Source organism: Mastigoproctus giganteus, chromosome 1, assembly GCF_048544385.1.
Source record: "Mastigoproctus giganteus isolate SK-2022 chromosome 1, ASM4854438v1, whole genome shotgun sequence".
Classification (NCBI taxonomy): domain Eukaryota; kingdom Metazoa; phylum Arthropoda; class Arachnida; order Uropygi; family Thelyphonidae; genus Mastigoproctus; species Mastigoproctus giganteus.
Genome location: NC_143575.1, coordinates 48,237,170 through 48,257,730, shown reverse-complemented (window position 1 = coordinate 48,257,730; position 20,561 = coordinate 48,237,170). Strand labels below are relative to the sequence as shown.

Here is a 20,561-nt window from a genome sequence, read left to right as displayed (position 1 = left end):
TTTTATCCTGGAATTTAAGGAAATATTCAGTTAAAAAAATAAAAATTCATGAAATGATTAGCCTGTTGGTTACATTGGGGTCATTTTGGTGCATGCATTTTTGCAGTTAAAATAATTGTGTTCACTCCGGACTTCACTCTTATTTTGAAGATATTTTGAGGGTCACAATCATTGACCCTCAAAATAACAATATTTTATACATGATTTTACCTGCCAGCAGGTTAAGGAAATGATAGGATTTACTAATAAAATGCAATATTATTTAGCAATACCTTAGCTAAATAGTATTGCATTTGGAGCAGCAGTACGAAAGTAATGCCTCTTATTTTTTCCTCAGAAAATTTAATTCCTACAACTATGCCTTTTACATCCATTAATCCTCAATCATTAATAAACACTTATTTTTCCACAAAGTCACCATCATTTTCTATGCATTTCTGCCATCTGAGTCAGACATTTACTCTTGCTCTGGGGGGCTTTGCGAACACTGTGCTTTGGCTGGTTGTCGTTCACAAAATGGGTTCCATGGAGTGCATCCTCCAGTAGGCCAAAGAGGTGATAGTCTGAAGGTGCAAAATCCAGACTGAGAGGGATGTGAGGAAGAACAATGCACTCCAGTTTTGCAGTGGCCTCCATCGTGCGCAGACTGGTGTGGGGGTCGTGTATTGTCATGGAAAAGAAGAACCTCATTAAGGTTTTTGTCTGGTTGAACTCTGCGGATGCAGGCTTTCAACTTTTTCAACATTTCTAGATATTGATGAGTTGATTGTGTTGCCACGCTCCAAGAAGTCCACAAGCAAGACCCTTTGTCCCAAAACACTGTCTCTATAACTTTACCGACAGAAGGCTGTCTTTTGAACTTCTTGCGTGGTGAATTTTGATGGTGCCACTCCATTGACTGGCTCTTTGTTTCAGGGTCATATTAGTGGACCTGGGTTTCATCACCTGTGACTATGCATGAAAGAAAAACCTCTCCTTCACTCTTGTAGCACTGGAGAAGTTCCGCATAGATGACTTTCCAGGCTTCACCGTGCTTACATGTCAGTATTTTCGGGACCCACCATGTGCAACCTTGTTGTAGCCTAGGTCCTTTATGATGGTTATTACAGCAGGTTATCGATGCACTGATCAAAGATTGAGATGGTCCTCTTTGATCAGTGCATCGATCTGGCTCTTATTGTCTGTTGTCACTGATGTTACTGGCTGGCTGCTTTGGGGCTTGTCAACAATGTGTCTTTCCCCCACTCTTAAAGTGTCATACCCAACATCTAACTGTACTCACGTCTACAGTATTGTCACCATAAACATTTTTGAGATGCTTATGGATTTTGATAGGCTTCACTTCTTCCTTTGTAAGAAATTCAATTACCACTCTTTGCTTGATACGTATATCTGTAACATCCACCATTTTGAACTATCTGTGTGCTGCACTCACAATACCAATTACAGCGCCACTCAGTATGGCGAAACCAAAGACCTCTAGTGACCACTCAGTGATGTGCAAAATGGTCCACCATGCTACATTTGAAAGCAGAAAATTAGGAGGTATATATCTCATTAGGTATATATTAGGTATATATCTTAGAAAAATTAGGTATATATCATTCCCCTTATTTAATAATATAATAATGGTGAAATGTTTTATATATATATATCTATATATATAATTTCCCTTATTAATAATTCTGACATTTCACATTCTTTCTATAGATACTTTTCAAAGTTTAACAGAGTTGTTCTTATGATTATATTCAATTATAAATAGTTGTGTGTTATTTAATTTTCAGATATTCAAATATCCAGTGTGTTGTGTATACTGGTGATATAGATGTGTCAGAGAATCAGATTTTGGAACGTGCAAAAAAATGCTTTAACATAAACTTGGTTGCACCACCTAAGTTCATTTTTCTTACCAAGAGAAGATGGGTAGAAGCAAATATGTATCCTGCTTTCACACTTTTAGGGCAGAGTTTGGGATCTCTGTACTTGGGACTGGAAGCTGTGACATCATTTATTCCTGATATTTATATAGACAGTATGGGTTATGCATTTACTATTCCTGTTTTTAAATATATGGGTGGTTGCAAAGTGGCTTGTTATGTTCATTACCCAACAATAAGCACTGATATGCTTCAGAAAGTTAATCAGCATAAAGAAACAATTAATAACAGTGAATTAATAGCTCACAGCACTTTTTTAACAACATTAAAATTGTTCTACTATCATATGTTTGGAACGTTGTATGCCCTTGCTGGAAGAAGTGCTGATATTATAATGGTGAACTCCAGCTGGACTAAAGGACACATTCTTTCTCTCTGGAATAGAAAAATGAAGACGTTTTTAGTGTATCCACCTTGTGATATAAAAGAATTCCTGAAGATCACCCCAATTTCTAATGTGTCTTTATGTAAAATATTGTCAATTGCCCAATTCCGTCCAGAAAAGGATCATGCTTTACAAATCAGGTCATTCCATGAGCTTCTGCAAAGGCTATCAAAGGAACAGAGGGCACAGCTTCAGTTAACCATGGTGGGAGGTTGTCGAAATGAAGAAGATATTGAACGAGTGAGAGACCTCAAGAATTTATGCAAAGAATTAGCTGTGGATAGATATGTGGTATTCAAACTTAATGTTGATTTTGAAGTTTTAATACAGGAAATGCAAGAATCTACTATAGGGCTTCACACAATGTGGAATGAACACTTTGGAATAGGTAAGCATCTTTTTTAATTTCTTTTTTTTTATCCATTTATTTGAAATACAAATCGATAGATTGTTTAGAGATTGCTTAGGTTTACTAATATACACTGGTGTTCAAAGAAAGTGCATCACCCCTTAAAATTGTAATTGTCATCCAAATAACGTAAGTATATGGCAGTATTTCTTACAGACTGCATCAGATAAGATTAACACGTGTAAGTGATGACGTAATATTGCATCAGCTGTTACTTTCAGCTTTATAAGCACGCTCTGCAAGAGTTGCAGTCTTGCAGAGCGTGACTGCTGTGAACCATTAGATACCATTGCTGTGAACCATTAGATACCATTTCAACTTGCAAAGTAATTGCATCTTTCAGGACGACTCTGCTCCTTGTCATCGGGCGAAAAGTGTAAGTAATTTCTGTAGTTACTTTAGCTTCGTTTCTGCATTAGAGGTTTGATAGTAATGTGTTTACATTTGTTATAAGTGAAAAAATGGTTGGAAGAATGGTCCATTACAACTGTTAGCTGGCTGGAAACAGCCCGGACCTGAATCCTATAGAGAACTGTTGGCATCGTGTGGAATCTCGTTGCCAGAAAGAAACCAAAGACCCTTCGTGAACTTCAGGAAGCCATAATTCGTCTTTGGAACCATGAACTATCAGTTGATTATCTGCAGAAATTGATCTTATCAATGCTTCGATGGTGTGCTGCTGTCATCAGGGCCAGAGGCAGTTCAACTAAATATTAGTTTGCACCTGGTGAACTTTTTATTTTGTTTTCCATTTAAAATGATAAAGCGAAGCAAATTGAGAGCTTCTGATAACATTTCAGCCATAATTGTTGTGTTTACCAAAACTGTTGTATAAAGGTTGAAAATGCTATTTTGGAATAATTTGAGAGCACCTGTCAAATATTACTTAGCTTTGTCTTAACTATTAATAAATATCTTTTGTTTATATTTATATTTGTGATGCTAGTCATTAATGTAACATACCATCACGAAAAAGGGTTAGAAATGTGAAATTCCTAGGTGATGCACTTTCTTTGAACACCAGTGTATAATTTCCAGCAGTAGCTTACTGAATGCTTTCTGTAATATAATTTTTGTGTAGCATTATTGCTTACAGTGCAGTTATACAGACACATATACAGGCAGTTCCCGTTTTACGAGTTCCTGGATTCACGATTTTTTTTTTTTCCCCCCAAATATCAACAAAATTGAAAATATGAACATTAATTACGATAAATAAATGCTAAACATTCATAAATACAGAATTTCAAATCACGCCATAACTATATAATACAGTACTACTGTGTGTGCATTTGTTTGTTCAGGCAGCGATAAGGAGGGAGGTCCAACTCTTAAAGAATTTTGGAGAGAATTCCATATTTTAGATGCAATCAAAATAAAACGAACGTGGGACAAAATTACAGAAAGAAACATGAAGTGTGTTTGGAATAAACTTTCTCATCAGGTTATTGATAACTTTGAAGTATTTCAAGAACCAGCAGAGATTGTACAAAATGAAACAGAAGCGGTTGTAAATGTTGCTAACCAATTTCAGCTTGAGGTTTCTACGACTGATGTCACTGATCTCCTTCATGTAGTAATAGTGGCATGTGATGCAAGAAAGCAAGTGTATGAGTTTATGCAGCATCAGCCAAAAAAATGTACACAATGGAGAGCTCACAAATGAAGACCTCATTGAAATGGCAAAATGTGAAGAAGCTGAAGAAGAAGGTTTAACAACTGAAACTCCTGTTTGTTCCTTCACTCTCAAGGAGCTTGACAAAGCTTTTCAACACAGAAAAAGCAATTGAGATTTTCGAGTTACAAGATTCAAATTTTGAGCACACTAGAAAAGTTGCTACAGATTTAAAAAATTCTTATGCATACTGTCGTGAAATTTATAAAGAAGACCGTCTTGGAAACAACTTTTTAGGCATTTCTGAAGATGATGACTCCTTGTGCTTCCAACAAACCGAGTGCCAAGCCAACAATGAGTGATGAACCATCAATGAGTATGCATTTAGTCGATGATGATGAAGAATAAACATTCTTTAACATTTGTGTGACACAAATAATTTCTTTATTATTACAATTTGCTTGATTTTAAAGGCAATGTTTTCATTTATTTAGATAAATAAATCATTGTTTAAGCATAAACTATTGTTTTGTTGACCTTTGCTTAACATTATTATGGTCAAATTTCATTGTTGAGAATGTAACCTGTTTTTTAACATTGCATTTATGGAAATAAATTCCCGCTTTATGAGTGCGTGCTAGGAACGAATTAACTTGTAAAGTCGGGAACTACCCATATACATATATATACACACACATTTATATACTTGTGTGTGTGTATGTGCATGCATGTGCATACAAACACATACATGACCAAAAAGCCTAGCGAATGTTACAAAAAATTAATTTTATTCAATAATAAATGTTTCCATTGTTAATGTTCTTCAATATAAACTCCTTCTGCAACCACATACTTTCCATTGTGCATGCCACTGATCAAAACAGTTTTGGAAGTCTACTTTTGTGACTGCTTTTAGGCAGTCCATACCATTTGATTGGTTTTCTTGTATGGATTCAAATCATTTCCCTTTTATGTCCTGTTTTAATTGAATAGACAGAAGTTACAGTGCCAAAGCAAGTGAACAAGGTGGGTTTGGCATGATGGGAATGTTTTTTGTTAGTTAAAATTTATTTATTGTCCACATTCAACTTTTGTGATTTTCAGCACATGCAACAAATGAGAAAAATAATATTCATTCAAAGCAGCATTCTGTTATACTGGCACATAACAAGATAAAACTTGGTGTGAACCTGCTCAAAAGATGTTGTTAGCCCCCACTCAATCTTTTAGCTACTGTGGCATGTTCAAAAATTATAAGATTGAACTTTTTTGATAAAATCTTGTGTGTGTACACAAAAATTTAAGGGGCAGCAGTGCGTAGCACACGCTTCTTGATTAGACCGGGGTTCGAGCGTGTCACCACCAAATACGGAGAATGTGGAAAGGTCAGGGAATGACCACCGCATATTCCTGGAGCAATATGGTCTTAGTTGCTAATGCTCCTAAAAACCAAATAACAACAACAACAACAAAAATTTAAAGTGGAAGGAACAGCCAAAAAATAAAAATCTTTGTCTGTAAAACCTTATATCACTTGTATCATACTCCACTGCCAGAAGGTACTGATCCTTTTGCTCCTTGAATTTCACCAGCCAGGATGTTCCAGTGGTCAACAACATGCTGACCAAAAATGTAAACTACATGAGGTCCAACCAGATAACCTAAAAGTGTCTTGTTTCCAAGCTCTGTAACCCAAACCTTTGTAATTGCACCTCATATGGATGACCTTTTGCTGATCTGACTAGCCAAGTCATTTGTCTTTGGACCATTTCAAGAAGCGCAATGTCTTTTAAATGCAGCTCCAAACTTGAACAAATTATTTCAAATGTTGACTAATCTCACTGTTGACTTTTATAACTTCCTTCTCCCTAAACACAAAAGGCAGTAAATCATTAGTAAGACAGGTTGTGTTTTCCTGACCACCTGCTTACACTACATGAAGGTTAGTGTGCAGTATAAGCGGATAGTCAGGAACATATCATCTCTACCCAACCTATTGTATAAGGAATTCTCGGGTTATTATTTCCAAAATGTGGGAAACCTTACTTTTGGCAGCATTAAAATGTAACAGCCATTCTCTGACCATCCACAAAGCCTATTCAAATCATTCTGAAGCAGCCCAGCTTGGTTTACATAATTAACCACCCGCTCAACCTCTGTATCATCTTCAGATTTCAAAATCTTACTCTTTATTCCCTCGGTAATATCATTGAATAAGAATAACCCTGGCCACTCTTTAGAATGACCATTTATAACAACCCTCTCCTCCTATCCTTTGTCCATCCCACAATCCTTCAGGATCTTGCTGTAATCCTAACACATTCCAGCTTATACAGCAACTTGTCAGGTTTTACTGATAGGGCAACCTCATTGTTTTTCTAATTAGACAAATAGTTCAAAAGTCACATTAAAATTTTTGTGACATCTTTGGATCTTTGTTTTCCTAATATGAGTCAGCATTTGTTTATGAGTTTTTGTATAATTATAAAAAGTAAATACACTGATGAGCCATAACATTATAACCAGCGAGTCGTTATGCAAATCGAAGCAATTGCAGGTAAACTACGGTGCATGTGCGGGTTGGGACACAGTATAAAAAACACCTGATACTGAGCTCTGTTAATCAGTGTTACTCTTGTTCTTCAGATGGGAAAGGCAGCAGACTTAAGCGAGTTTGACAAAGGCCAAATTGTAATGGCCAGACGACTGGGTCAGAGCATATCTGAAACGGCATGGCTGGTGGGGTGTTCACGGTCAGCCATGTTAGTGTTGGAATACCTACCAAAAGTATTCCAAGGAGGGGGGAACCCATGAATCGCTGGCGAAGTGTTGGATGACCACCGCTCATCGATGCTCGAGGTGAGTGAAGGCTCTCCCAGATGGTACGTGGCAACAGATGGGCGACTGTGGTGCAACTCGCCGGTAATTGGAATGCTGGTGACAGGAGTAATGTGTCACAACATACAGTACATCGAACCCTGCTGAAAATGGGGCTGCATAGCCGCAAGCCGCTCCGAGTGCCTGTACTAACCACTGTTCACTGGCGACAGCGCCTACAATGGGCACGCAAGCATCGAAACTGGACCTTGAGTGATTGGAAGAAGGTCGCCTGGTCCAACGAATCACGTTTCCTGTTGCACCACGTGGACGGCTGGGTACGTGTGTGTTGTTTACCTGATGGCACCTGGAAATCAAGAACAAGCCAGTGGTGGCAGTGTCATGTTTTGGGTGATGTCTGCTGGGATATCCTGGGTCCAGTCATCCATGTACTGGGCACTCTGATGTCTACCACCTACCTAAATATCATTGCTAACCAGATACACCCTTTCATGGCAACGGTCTTCCCCTCTGACAGTGCCGTCTTCAGCAGGATAATGCACCATGCCACACCGCCCGGATTGTTCGAGACTGGTTTGTGGAACATGAGGAAGACTTCCAGGAATTGCCCTGGCCTCCAAATTCCCCGGACATCAATTCCATTGAGCATCTGTGGTTTGTGTTGGAACAGCAACTCCAATCTGCAGCATCTCAACCACGGACCTTACAGGAGTTAAAGGATCTGCTGGTTGTGTGTTGGTACCAGATACCACAAGACACATTTAGAAATCTTGTAGCATCCATGCCTCGCCGGGTATGAGCTGTTTTGGCTGCACGTGGAGGACCATCATATTAGGTAGTTGGTCATAATGTTTTGGCTCATCAGTGTAGGTATAACACTGTTGTGTTGTATTTTACCTTGTTATATTTTATATTTTATTTTATACTGTAGTTTGGAACAGCAAATTAGAGCTGTAGTTCAAAAGCATAATAATCAGTACTTAGGAATATGTATTTTATGATCTAGTCAAATCAATGTTACACTAATAGCTCACAGTAACATAAGATTAGTGTGCAGCTCTATATTTAAAATTATAGTGAATGATTATTTAAAAAACCACTTCGTTGTATTACAGTTAATGTTTTTTTAATGTTTCATAATTTCAGTTTAATTTTACCTAACAGTTAAATATGGTTTCCATAAGGAAAAGGTGAGCATGGTATGACTCAGGATGGAATGGCTTTGGGAGCAGGGAGGGAATTGTCTTTGGTGATTCACCTCTGAATTGCTTGTGCTTAGTGTGGCATGTATGCAGCGTTTGCCATATAGTGTTTTTCACCATATACAGGGTGTCTCAAAAATATTGTTACAAACGTTTAGGGGAGGTAAGTAACATTTAAAGGAATGTGAATCGCATAGGAACCCATAATCGGAAACGTCATGGGAAAGTTTTTTTTTGCGAAACTCTGCTACTACTTTTGTCACGGGAAAGTAGTAGCAGAGGCACAAGAAGCAGAAATTACATAAGACAGTAATTAGTGGCAAACATTTATTTGACATAATATTAACAATGGAGTACGAGATGGATGCATTTCATGATGTTACAACAGATGCTCGAAGGTTCCATCACGAAACGCAATGAATGTGTGACACCGACGCAGCACGGATTGGCGAACACGGTCGAACACACCTGGAGTTTCTTTCACAGTAGCAGCAGCGCAGACGAGTCTCGCCACGAGATCCATTTCCATCTCCACAGGCGATTCATACACGATAGATTTGAGGGTCCCCACAGAAAGAAATCAAGGCTTGATAAATCAGGTGAGCGTGGGGGCCAGGCAACGGGTCTACCACGGCCAATCCATCGACGCTCAAAACGCCTGTTCAAATGGTCACGAACACACCTTCCATAATGGGCAGGCACCCTGTCATGTTGAAACCAAATGTTGCGTCTCACATTTACTGGAACATCGTCAAGTAACCCTGGTAGAACTTGTTCAAGAAAGATCCGATATTTAGCGGAGTTCATGTGGGATGGTAACAGGTATGGGCTGACTAAGCAGTCACTGACCATACCTGCCCACACATTTATTGCGAAGCGATGTTGTCGCGTGGGGGCGCACACCGTGTGGGCTGTCGTGAGCCCACACATGAGCATTGTGCTGATTGAATAAGCCTTCCCAAGTGAAATAAGCCTCATCCGTGACCAAAACATAGGCTGGAAAATTCAAGTCTTGAACACTTTCTTGGAGAAACCACTGCGCAAAAGCCACACATTCAGGATGAACTTGGGGGACCAGTAACTGAACCCTTTGGAGATGAAACGGGTGTAAAGAATTGTCGTGCCAGACATGCTGTACACTGCAACGAGACACTCCTAAGGCAGAGGCAATAGCACTTGTGCTGGTAGTAGGATTATTCTGGGCGGCATTCAGCATACTTTCTTCCATGGTGGGAGTTTGTGTCGAACGTGGTCTGCCCGCATTACTCCTGTTACCTCTAAATGACCCATAATCGCACAAATTTTGATGCACACGCGCAAACAAATGGTGGTCCGGTACATGTCTGTCTGGTAAATGACAGACATGTACCGGACCATAAATTCGTTGAGTGGCTTGTCCATTGCCCTCTGCTAATCTATACATTAGGTGCATGTCTGCCAGCTCACATTTCTTATATAGATGCATGCTCTTCGTGTGGTGTCTACCGCGCCGTCTACCGACTTACGGTGACGTTTCCGGTTATGGGTTCCTATGCAATTCACATTCCTTTAGATGTTACCTACCTCCCCTAAATGTTTGTACCAATATTTTTGAGACACCCTGTATATCATCCACCATATAGTAGGGTTTTTTTTTTTTTTTTGTATCCTTATATAATGGGAAACGAGATTAGCTCGGTGCGGGCAAAGTTTTTATGGCTCCAGCAAATAGAGAAGTTTATCTTAAATTTTTACCATTTTATTGACTAAATTGGCATATTAATTTATTTTATAGAAGTAGCTTTATATTCTTAGCCACAATACTTAGTTTATTTTGAACTTAGATAGAGATTTTGTGGTTTATTACTTAGTATCAGTAAAACTTGTACCATTTGAAACTTACTGCCAATGTTTAGTATCAATATGGAATAGCATTACGTATATCTCGAACTTGATAGCATAAGGCATAACATAAAACTAGAAAGCATAATACGTAGGACTGTAGTAGGAATCTATTAGCTTAGTATAGTATTGGAAATTAATCAATTAAATTTATGAATCCTTTTAATTTTTATTGTTAACTAAATTGTATTTAAACGGAAATCATGCCCCAGACTAGAGCAGCAAAGCAACTTGCGCAAAGTAGCGAAAGTGCCGTGGTTTGCGGGAGAATCATAAGGGATGATTCTCCAATGCATCAGAGTCTAAAAAAATATGCAAAATGCGATGTTTGCAGATATCTCTCTCTCGAACAGGACATGATCTAGCCATGGAGGATGTCTTTGTGTGTGCTGGGTGAAGAGAATGTGAAGAAATTAGGCACCAACTCAGCTTTCTGATTTTTTTTTTATCGTATGATGTGAGCAATACATGAAGGAACCAGTTTTTTCCTGCTTCCTTCATGTATTGTGGCTGTGAAATCCAACCGGATAGTGCGGCACCATCGTGACATCCAAGCCCGAGGCGAGATTCGAACCTGCGACCTTTGGGTTGCCCTGGAGGCACTTTACCCACCTGGCTAGCCCGGTCCAAAGCATTCTGATGGGCATCTATGATAGCTTGAAGAGTCGGGTGGATGCCCTCAAAGGAATTAAAATGGAAGGCCCATCAAGTTTTCAGCTGCCCAACTCAACGCCAGAGCACACGCTTATGCACCAGGCAACACAGCGGCAACCTTCGAGGCAGAATGCGCTGGTCCCACAGGAGCTAGTTATTGTTGGTGACTCAATTGTCAGGGAAACGGGAAATATATTGTGCAAAAAGGATGGGTGAAATAGGACCAGGGTATGTCTTCCAGGGGCAAAAGTTGATGACGTAGAGCAGATATCATCATTTAAGGGCACAAAAGGTGATATCGTTGTACACATTGCACTAATGACATTAAGTGTAGGAGATCTGCGGATTTACTAACAAGTACAGGTCAATGCTGAAAAAAAAAGTAGCGAGTTAGGGTTAAATTTGAAGGTCTCTGCAATTCTGCACACGATAGGAGGGAGTATATGTTGAGAGCCTTGTCAATCAATTCAGCCCTGGAGAGATTGTGCATGGCTCATGGTGGTAGAATTTTTCTCAGCATGGTCTGTGCCTGTTAACAGGACAGATTGTTTCTACAGGGATGGGATACACTTAAATAGAAAGGGTGTAAGAATATTTGCTGATGCTATCGAGGCAATACTAGGTGGGTCGGAAAACTGCTAGCTTGGGGGGGGGGATTCACAGACTAATAGGTTAACAGTAGCTGCAGGCAGAGGTGGAAATGATTCTTGCACTGCTTCTATTGGAATGAGCAGCAGCCCAGAAAGCCAGTTGCTGGGGATTTCAGGAACTGCTGGGGGTCATGAAACAAGTAAATACATGGGCTGCTTTAGAGTAACTAAGAGTAAGAACCAGGTGCATGTATACTTGTACGTATACCAATGCTAGGAATATACTAAACAAATTTGATGAATTTAAAGTGCTGGTTAAGACATCCAAGGCACTCTTATGCTGGGATTATTGTTGGGATATCAGAGACTTGGTGCCACTCAGATATAAGGGTTGTAGAATTGGAATTTGGGGAGTACAATGTGTACAGAAAAGATAAACAGGACAGAAAGATAGGAGGGGTTATGCCGTTAGTTGAGAAAAACATAAAATCTAAGGAAATGCATCCAGTTGACATAGATGGATAGTGCAATGTTGAGTTAGTTTGGTGTGACATAAGCACTGGGAAAGCAAAAATGAGGGTAGGAGTTTGTTATAGGCCTAATGACTCTGATGAGTACAATGAACCATTATACAGAGAAATAGAGTGGTACAGTAAATCAGAGTGTCTTATGTTGGGGGATTTTAACTTCCCAGGTAAAGACTGGAACTTATGGGTTGGTCACTTGCACATTAGCAAAGCTTTTGCAAATTTATTGGATGATTGTTTTCTACAGCAGCATGTTAGAGAGGCAACAAGAGGGAGTAACACTCTTGATCTGATTATCAGCAGTGATTATTCATGCATTAAGAATTTACAGATAAAGGAACCACTAGGTAGCAGTGATCACAGGATACTGATGTGGAATTTACTTAAAGATGTAACTACCATCAGAGGTAAAGGAAAGGGTTTTTGCTTTTGTAAAGGCAACTACAGTGGTCTCAGAGATTTTTTAGATTCTACACTGTGGGACCAACTGATGATGATGTTACCAACAGCAAATTCAAAATGGGAAGCATTCAAAGAATTTATCTTGGAAGCTACTAGGTTTTTTGTTCCAACTAAGAAATAACTCTCTAAGTTCAGTCCCAAATGGATGTCAGATGAACTAATGAGACTTGTGGCAGAGAAGAAAAATGCATGGCATGCACATAAATTGTCAGGGGACACAAAAGCCTATGGTAGATACAAGCTAGTCTGTAATCAAGTCACAAAGGAGGTTAGGCAAGCGAAGGCAGATTATAAAAAATCAGCAGACTTCTTTAGTTATATAAACTTCAAAAGGAAGGGGATGAATCAGATTGGTCCACTTGATATTAATGGTTTGACTGTAGATGATTAATCTCAGATAGCTGCCCAACTAAATGAGTATTTTGCACCTACATTCACACATGAGGAGTTATTGAAGGAAGAGAGGGCCAGATGTTTATCAAACTCTAACAGGAAGTTAAATGATTTTGTAATAACTGAGAGCAAAGTGGAGGAGAAATTTTTGAAGTTAAACATAAGAAAGGCACCTGGGGTGGATGGGATCTATCCAGTTATATTAAAGGAGGCAGCAAAGGGAAGTAAGCAAATCCTTAGCCATAATTATGAGAGCATCCTTGGACTCGGGGAAGTTCCCCAAGGACTGGAGATGTGCAAATCTATCCCCAATTCACAAAGGGGAATCAAAGGGTGACACGTAATTACAGACCTATTAGTTTGACTTCTGTTCCAGAGAAAATAATGGAGTCATTGGTTAAAAAAGCATTGCAGGATCATTTTGACAAGACTACAGCAATAATTCAGACACAGCATGGGTTTGTCAAGGGGGAGTCTTGTCTAACCAATTTGATTGGATACTATGATGTGGTCATAAAGGAACTGGATGGAAAAAATAATTTTCATATCATATATTTGGATTTCAGGAAAGCTTTTGATACTGTTGCACATAGAAAACTACTTTACAAATTGGAGCAGTATGGCATTATGGGCAAGTTGCTACAATGGATAAAAGATGGTTGAGTGGGAGAAGACAGAGGGTGGTGGTCAGTGAGTACAGCTCTACATGGACTAATGTTATTAGTGGTGTCTCTCAGTTGTTGGTGTTGGGCCCATTGTTGTTTTGTATATTTATCAGTGATATTGATGAAGGTATATCAAGCTTAATGTCAAAGTTTGCAGATGATACAAAGTTTGGCAGGGTTGTTAATAACAGTATGCTATGCTGCTGCAACAGGATCTGGAAAAGTTGGGTAGATGGGTTGAGAAGTGGCAATTGAAATTCAACATTGACAAATGCAAAGTACTGCATATGGGTAGCAGTAACCCCAGAAAACTATACGAACTATGTGGTGTTACACTCAGAGTAGTGGAGAATGAAAGAGACCTTGGAGTAATTGTGCATTCATATGAAGTTTTCTGAGCAGTGCAGACAGGCTGCCAGAGTAGGTCATGTGTTCTTGTCAATTATATACAGGAATTTTGCGTGCAGGTATAAGGAGGTGATTATCCCCTTGTATAAGGGAATGGTCAGGCTACATCTTAAGTACTGCATACAGGTCTGGAAGCCTCATTTTAGGAAGGATGTAGAGTTGCTAGAACAAGTACAGAGAAGGGTTAACAAGACTGGTGAAGGGAAAAAAAGGGTGCTCTTATGAAGAAAGGCTTAAGCTTTGCAAATGGCAGCTTATGGAGACTAGGCACCTGCGAGGTGATCTGATTGCGGTGTATAAGACCTTGAATGGATTGAGCATGCTTAATGTTGATAGGATTCTTCATTTTGCTCAGATTACAAACCTGAGGGACATAGATTCAAACTGAGGAAAGACAGTTGTAGAATAGATGTGTGGAAGTTTGCCTTTAGCCAGTGGGTTGGTGGAACAGACTTCCATCTTTTGCTGTGGAAGTTGTTAGCCTAAATAAATTTAAGGGTTTTTTTTTGGCTGATGCTGCATAAGCTTGCTTTCTTGCATCGTATGCCTCTATTAATGCTAACCTCTTTTCATTAATTATATTGCAGTATTTTTTTTTTTCAATTACTCAATAGTGATAAGTTATACATATTTCCACGCTTCCCCAGTAGAAAATCTTGTATTCCTTATTTTTAACATCTTTTTTAAGGTGTAGTCTTCCTCTTCAGTGTTTGTATCATTTCTTCAAGCACTTTAGCTCCTTAGTCCATGGTTCATATTAAGAAACTTGCATTTGGAGACAAATAAAATAGGAATATTTGTCAGCACTGTATCCATTGTTTGAGAGTATGTGTTATCTAACAGGAGATGGCATTTTTAGGATGGCCTTTGGATTTGGAATATGCTTTGGCTGAAGGCATAAACTTATCTTGGTTCATCCAAGGTAAGTTTATGAAAGATATTTTCATTATAATAGTCACATGGGGAAATTTTAATATCCGCTCCTTTGAAAGATATGGTTTTCTTTGCTTTCCCAACAATTATCAGCTAATTTAGGATTAGTATTAGTAGGGGCATATGATGCAAAATAGTAAGTTTATATAGCATCAGCCGACTACTGCTTATTAGTACTTGTGCTATTTGCACATGTCACTCTTGCTATCCTTTCTTTGCTTGACCTGAAGCTGTTTTTTTTTCTTCTCATTATGTGCATAAGTCTTTTATAGGAAGCACTCTTCCAAAATAAGCCTGACTCACAACATTAAATTTTTTTGTGGGCCAAATCATGGCTTTCTGTTATGCACTAAAAACTTGTAGTAAATAATGTTGTTGATGATTGTTCTTCACTTAATTTTCCCTCCATGAATTTCAAGCTGCCTGATTCCATGCTATTTTTCTAGCAGAAAACAAGACAGCAATTTTTATCTGTTTACGGAAATAGTTTTATCGAAAAGCAAGGGATATCCAAAATCAGCATACCATCTGCATATTTCTGCTTGAACTGCTAATAAACCAAAAAAAAATCCAGCTGACGAAGAGATGACCATTCCAAGGTTTTCCTTTCAGAAGTTCTATAAATGTATGATGAAATATATTTTAAAAAGCTATTTTTTTTTTTTTTTTCTTATAAAGATCATAAACTATTTGGATGCCAAGTCCATGTGAGCAGCTGATTTAGCAGTAGCAAATGATGCAAGAAAACAAGCTTATACAGCATCATCAACAAAATAAAAAAAAAAAAATCCCAATTTCACTTGTCCATTCCCTCCAATAGTTTGTCTAGTTCTTTGAATTCATTTAAACTATCACAGCAACAAGACCAGATGGAAGTTTGTTCTAGCAATCAACCACCCGCTGGCTAAGGGCAAATTTCCACACATCTGTTCTGCAATTGTATATCCTCAGTTTGAATTCGTACCCTCTCATATGCGTAGTTTGAGCAAGAGGAAGAATCCCATCAGCACTGAGCTTGCTGAATCCATTCAAAGCCTTAAACACCTCAATCAGGTTAGTGGAAAATTGCAATATCAGGTCACCAGATATTGCAATTTTCAGAACTGAAACCTATTTTGGTAAGAGCATCTCTTTGTACCCCTCACTAATCTCGTTGTCCTTCTCTGTACTCGTTCCAGCAGCTCTACATCTATCCTAAAAAGAGGCCTCCAGACCTGTATGCAGTACTCAAGGTGTGGACTGATCATTGCCTTATACAATGGGATAACCACCTCCTTTTCCCTGCCTGCAAAATTCCTGTGTATAATTGAGAAAACCTGATCAGCTATCCTGACAGGCTGTCTGCATTGCTCAGAGAACCTCATATCTGACTGCCCAATTACCCCAGATCTTTTTCATTTTCCACTAACCTGAGTGTAGTACCACATTGCTATGTTACTGTGGGGTTACTGCTACCCATATGCAGTACCTGCATTTGTTGATGTTAAACTTCAGTTGCCACCAATCAGCCCATCTGCTCAACTTTTCTAGATTCTGTTCCAGTAGCTACTGTCATTATTCACCCTTCCAACCTTTGTATCACAAACTTGAACATTAATCCTGATATACCTTCATCAGGTATCAATGATAAATAGAGAACAAGAGTGGGCCCAACGTCGAACCCTGGAGGGATTCCACTAATAACATCAGTCCATGAAGAGCAGTGTTCATGGCCACTCTCTGTCATCTTCCACTCACCCATCCCTTTATCCATAGCAGCAGCTTACTCTTAATGTCACACTGCTCTAATTTGTATTCTTTTATGTGCAACAGTATCAAAAGCTTTCCAGAAGTCCAAGTATATGATATCAAAATTATTTTTTTTTAATTTGGTTCCTTTGTCACTGCATCATAGTATCCAATCAGATTGGTCAGATAAGATCTCTTAACAAACACATGCTGTGACTGTAGTAATTGCACTCCTGTCTAGGTGGTCCTGCATTACTTCTTTACCACCAAATACGGAGGATGCAGAAAGGTCAGGGAATGACCACTGCATATCCTCCCGGAGCAATATGGCCTTAGTTGCTAATGCTCCTAAAAACCAAATAACAAACAATTACTTCTTTAAACAGTTGCCTCATTATTTTCCCTGGAACAGAAGTTAAGAACTTAATTGCTCGTGTTATCCTTTGATCCCCTTTTGTGAGTTAGCAATCAAAGCAAACTTTACACTTCCCAGTCCACAGGTGCTTTCCTTGAATCCAAGTATGCTCTCATAATTGTGACTGAGGGCTTGCCTGCCTCCTTTTAATACAATTAGTTAGATCTCAACCACTGCAGATGTGTTTTTTTATGTTTAACTTCAACAGTTTCTCTTACACTTTCCTCTCAGTTATCAAAATCATTAAACTCCCTGTTAAGAGTTTGATAAAATTCTGGCATCCCCTCTCTAAAGAATTCCTCATGTGTGAATGCAGGTGCAAAATACCTATTCAGCCTGGCAACAAACCGAGCAAGGTCATCATCAGTAAAGCCATTAACATCAAGTGGATCCATATGATTCAATCCCCCTTCCTTCTACTGTTAATATAAGTAAAGAAGTCTTTGCTCCTTTTCTTGGAATTCTTTGCCAGAGACTTGTAATCTTCTTTGGCTTGCCTAACTTCCTTTATGAAAGCAAAAACCCTTCCATTTACCCTTGATGGTAGTAGCATTTTTAAGTAAATTCCACATCAATACACTATGAACATTGCCACCTATTGGTTCTTTTATCTGCAAATTCTTAATGCATGACGCTTCTTCATGACGCTGATAATCAGATCAAGAGTACTGCCCTCCCGTTGCCTCTGTAACATGCTGCTGTAGAAAACAGTGATCCAGTAAATCCACTTTTGTGAATGTTTTGGATGACTGTTTTCTAGTGTATGCATGGCCAACCCACAAGTTCCAGTCAATATCTGGAAAGACAAATCCCCAATTATAAGACATTTGGATTTACTGGCCCACTTTATTTTTCTATACATTTCTTTGTTGTACTTCTCACAGTCATTTGGTCCATAACACACTCCTACTGTCATTTTTGTTTTCTCAGTGCTTAATGTCACACCAAACACTGACATTGTACTGGATGCATTGCCTCAGATTTTATGTGATTTTTAACTAGGAGCATAGGTCTCCCCCCCCATCCTGTCTGTCCATTCTGTATACATTGTGCTTGCCATATTGAAATTCTGTATCCCTTATATCTGGTTTAATTACTATAGTCAAATAAACACCATTTTGATTTTATAACTGGAGGAAAATTAATTTGTGATATGCATATAAGTAGTTGGTCACATCTTTAGATAACTGATTTGTTTTTTAAGGTGATAAAGTTTCCTCTCATTTTATAGTGTTTGTTTTTATACAAATGTAAAGGGGTTTGTGTGAATTTTGACTTTTTTTTAAATTCTTAAAAAATAACTTTTGGATTTCTTTTAAACAGGAATAGTGGAGTGCATGGCTGCTGGAATAATAATGGTAGCACATAATTCTGGAGGACCAAAAATGGATATAGTAGTGGATTATAATGGGCAAAAAACAGGGTTCCTTGCTGAAGATGTGAAAAGTTATGCTGATGCTATGCAGAAGGTCATATTTATGTCTGATGAGGAAAGGGCAGCTATCAGGAATAGTGCTCGTTGTAGTGTGAAACACTTTTCTGATGAAGAGTTTGAAAGGAATTTCTTAAATGTTACAGCTGCTTTATTTTCTGACTGTTAGTACACTTTCATATTTTGTTACTTTTGAGTGAAGTTTTAAAGGTCAATAAAATTTTGTGAACAGCAACTTGTTAATTAGTATAAACAAAAAACAGATTTTCACAGAAGTTGTTGCTTTTAATTATAATTCTTTATATCCAAAAGTACACTAAATATCAATCAATTAATAATAAAAGAATAGTGTTCCACATAGAGAACTACAAATTAAGCAGTTCACTGAAACTTAATAGGTATGATTATTCCATACTCAATACTGTGAACTAATTTGCTATTTAATGGCATTTTGGTATCCTTTATCAAGTCGGAAATTACAAAAGTGTTTTGTGTGTCGATGTTTGGTGACAGTTTCTTTACAGGCACTCCTGAATTTTCAGACTTGATAACGGACATCAAAACTTGATCTAAAATTTCATTAAATAGCAAATTAAATGTTGGATGTACTGTGTGCAGAATAATCCCTTTTATTAGACTTCGATAATCTGTTTAATTCTTTGCCATGTGGAGGATAGTTTTATTTTAGTTACTCAACTCGTGACGTGTTATGGCTTTCAACTTTCATTTTATATATGCTAATCATTTATTTTTCTGACAGGTGGGGGAAGAAGATTACAGGATCTTGATAATAAAAATTACACTGGTTGGTATCAATTTCCTCCCTGAAATAATTTTGACTGATTCTCATAGGAAATATGTTCAAAAACTCAGATATATGCTTAAAAAGTTCTCATCACCCACAATTTTCAAATATCATAGGTTAATGACCAAAAACCAAGAGAAGAAAGTGATGGACAAAAAAAGAAGGATTTTTCTTGTTTGAGGCAAAGGTTTCCTTGAATTAGTAAGGCCAAAATAAGAGGGAATTTTTGTTGGTCCTAAAATCAAACTGTTATTTCAAGATGGGGAATTCTTTAAAAAATTAAATGCTACAGAAATAAGAGCATCTGGTAGGCATTCAAAAACGTCTGTTGGAACTTTTTAGGCAGTGAGAAATCACAAAATTACAGTGAAATTGTGGATGAGCTAATTTTAGCATACAGAGTTGGGATGCAATGTGTCATTAAAACTTCACTTCCTACATTCCCATTTAGACTTTTTTCCTGAAAACTCAAGAGTGGTCTCCGATGAAGATCCAAGATATTTCTAAAATGGAAAAAAAAAAGATACCAGGGAAAATGGATGTTGGTAGACTACTGTTCGAATCTTGTACAGTGGACAATTATAAAAGGCAAAACACAACAAAATAAGTGTTTTGTTATCAGATAAACATTTTTGTAAATAGGATAAAGTTAATAGAAACATTGTTCAATATTTAGTATTGTATATAATATTTTTAAAATATGTGCAATTTTTTTTACTAGAAACTTTTTGATTTTAATCCCTTCTACCTTAAAAGTGGTGGGTGTTATACAGCAATATGTTGCCATATTTGAATTCAACAATGCAAATCTACAAGAATCTGAATTTTAACAGGAAGCAAAAAAAAAAAAATTTTTTTTTTTTTTTTGCTGACCGGTGTTATACTTTGTCTCGCTGTCTGTCCAGAAATTTATTTTGACAATAAACAAATTATATAAAACATTACTGAGCAGAACAAGGTTCACATAATGAAATAAATATTGCTTCTACTGATGAAACACAGTCAAAATTAGTCAAGTTTATTAAAAATAAATTAAGTACACAGATTATTATTAATATAAAGAGAATAAAAGTGATAAAATAAGCACAAAGAAGCTTTCAAGGCTATGAGCCTCTTTATCAACTTAAACAAGACACAATAACAGGTCCTTATATTATGCAAAGGTATACCCTTGCACATGTGTTAACAACAGCAGGTGTGGAAGGAAGGGAACAACGAAACACTCAACCATCAGATTCCGTGGGAATAGTGCGCCGTGCACTGACCTTGTTAACCTGCC

General features: G+C 37.9%; 1 protein-coding gene across 2 annotated transcripts in view; it reads left to right on the top strand.

The window, feature by feature from the left end:
- Alg11 (ALG11 alpha-1,2-mannosyltransferase) overlaps positions 1–18,712 on the top strand; it is a 54,613-nt gene extending 35,901 nt beyond the window's left edge. For both annotated transcript variants that reach the window (XM_090380035.1, XM_090380042.1), the window contains exons 3-4: positions 1,788–2,713; positions 18,369–18,712. In XM_090380035.1, the coding sequence (XP_090236161.1) occupies positions 1,788–2,713; positions 18,369–18,646 (1,204 nt within the window). In that variant the 3' untranslated portion in view covers positions 18,647–18,712. The remainder of the gene's footprint in view (positions 1–1,787; positions 2,714–18,368) is intronic.
- The last annotated feature ends 1,849 nt before the right edge of the window (positions 18,713–20,561 follow it).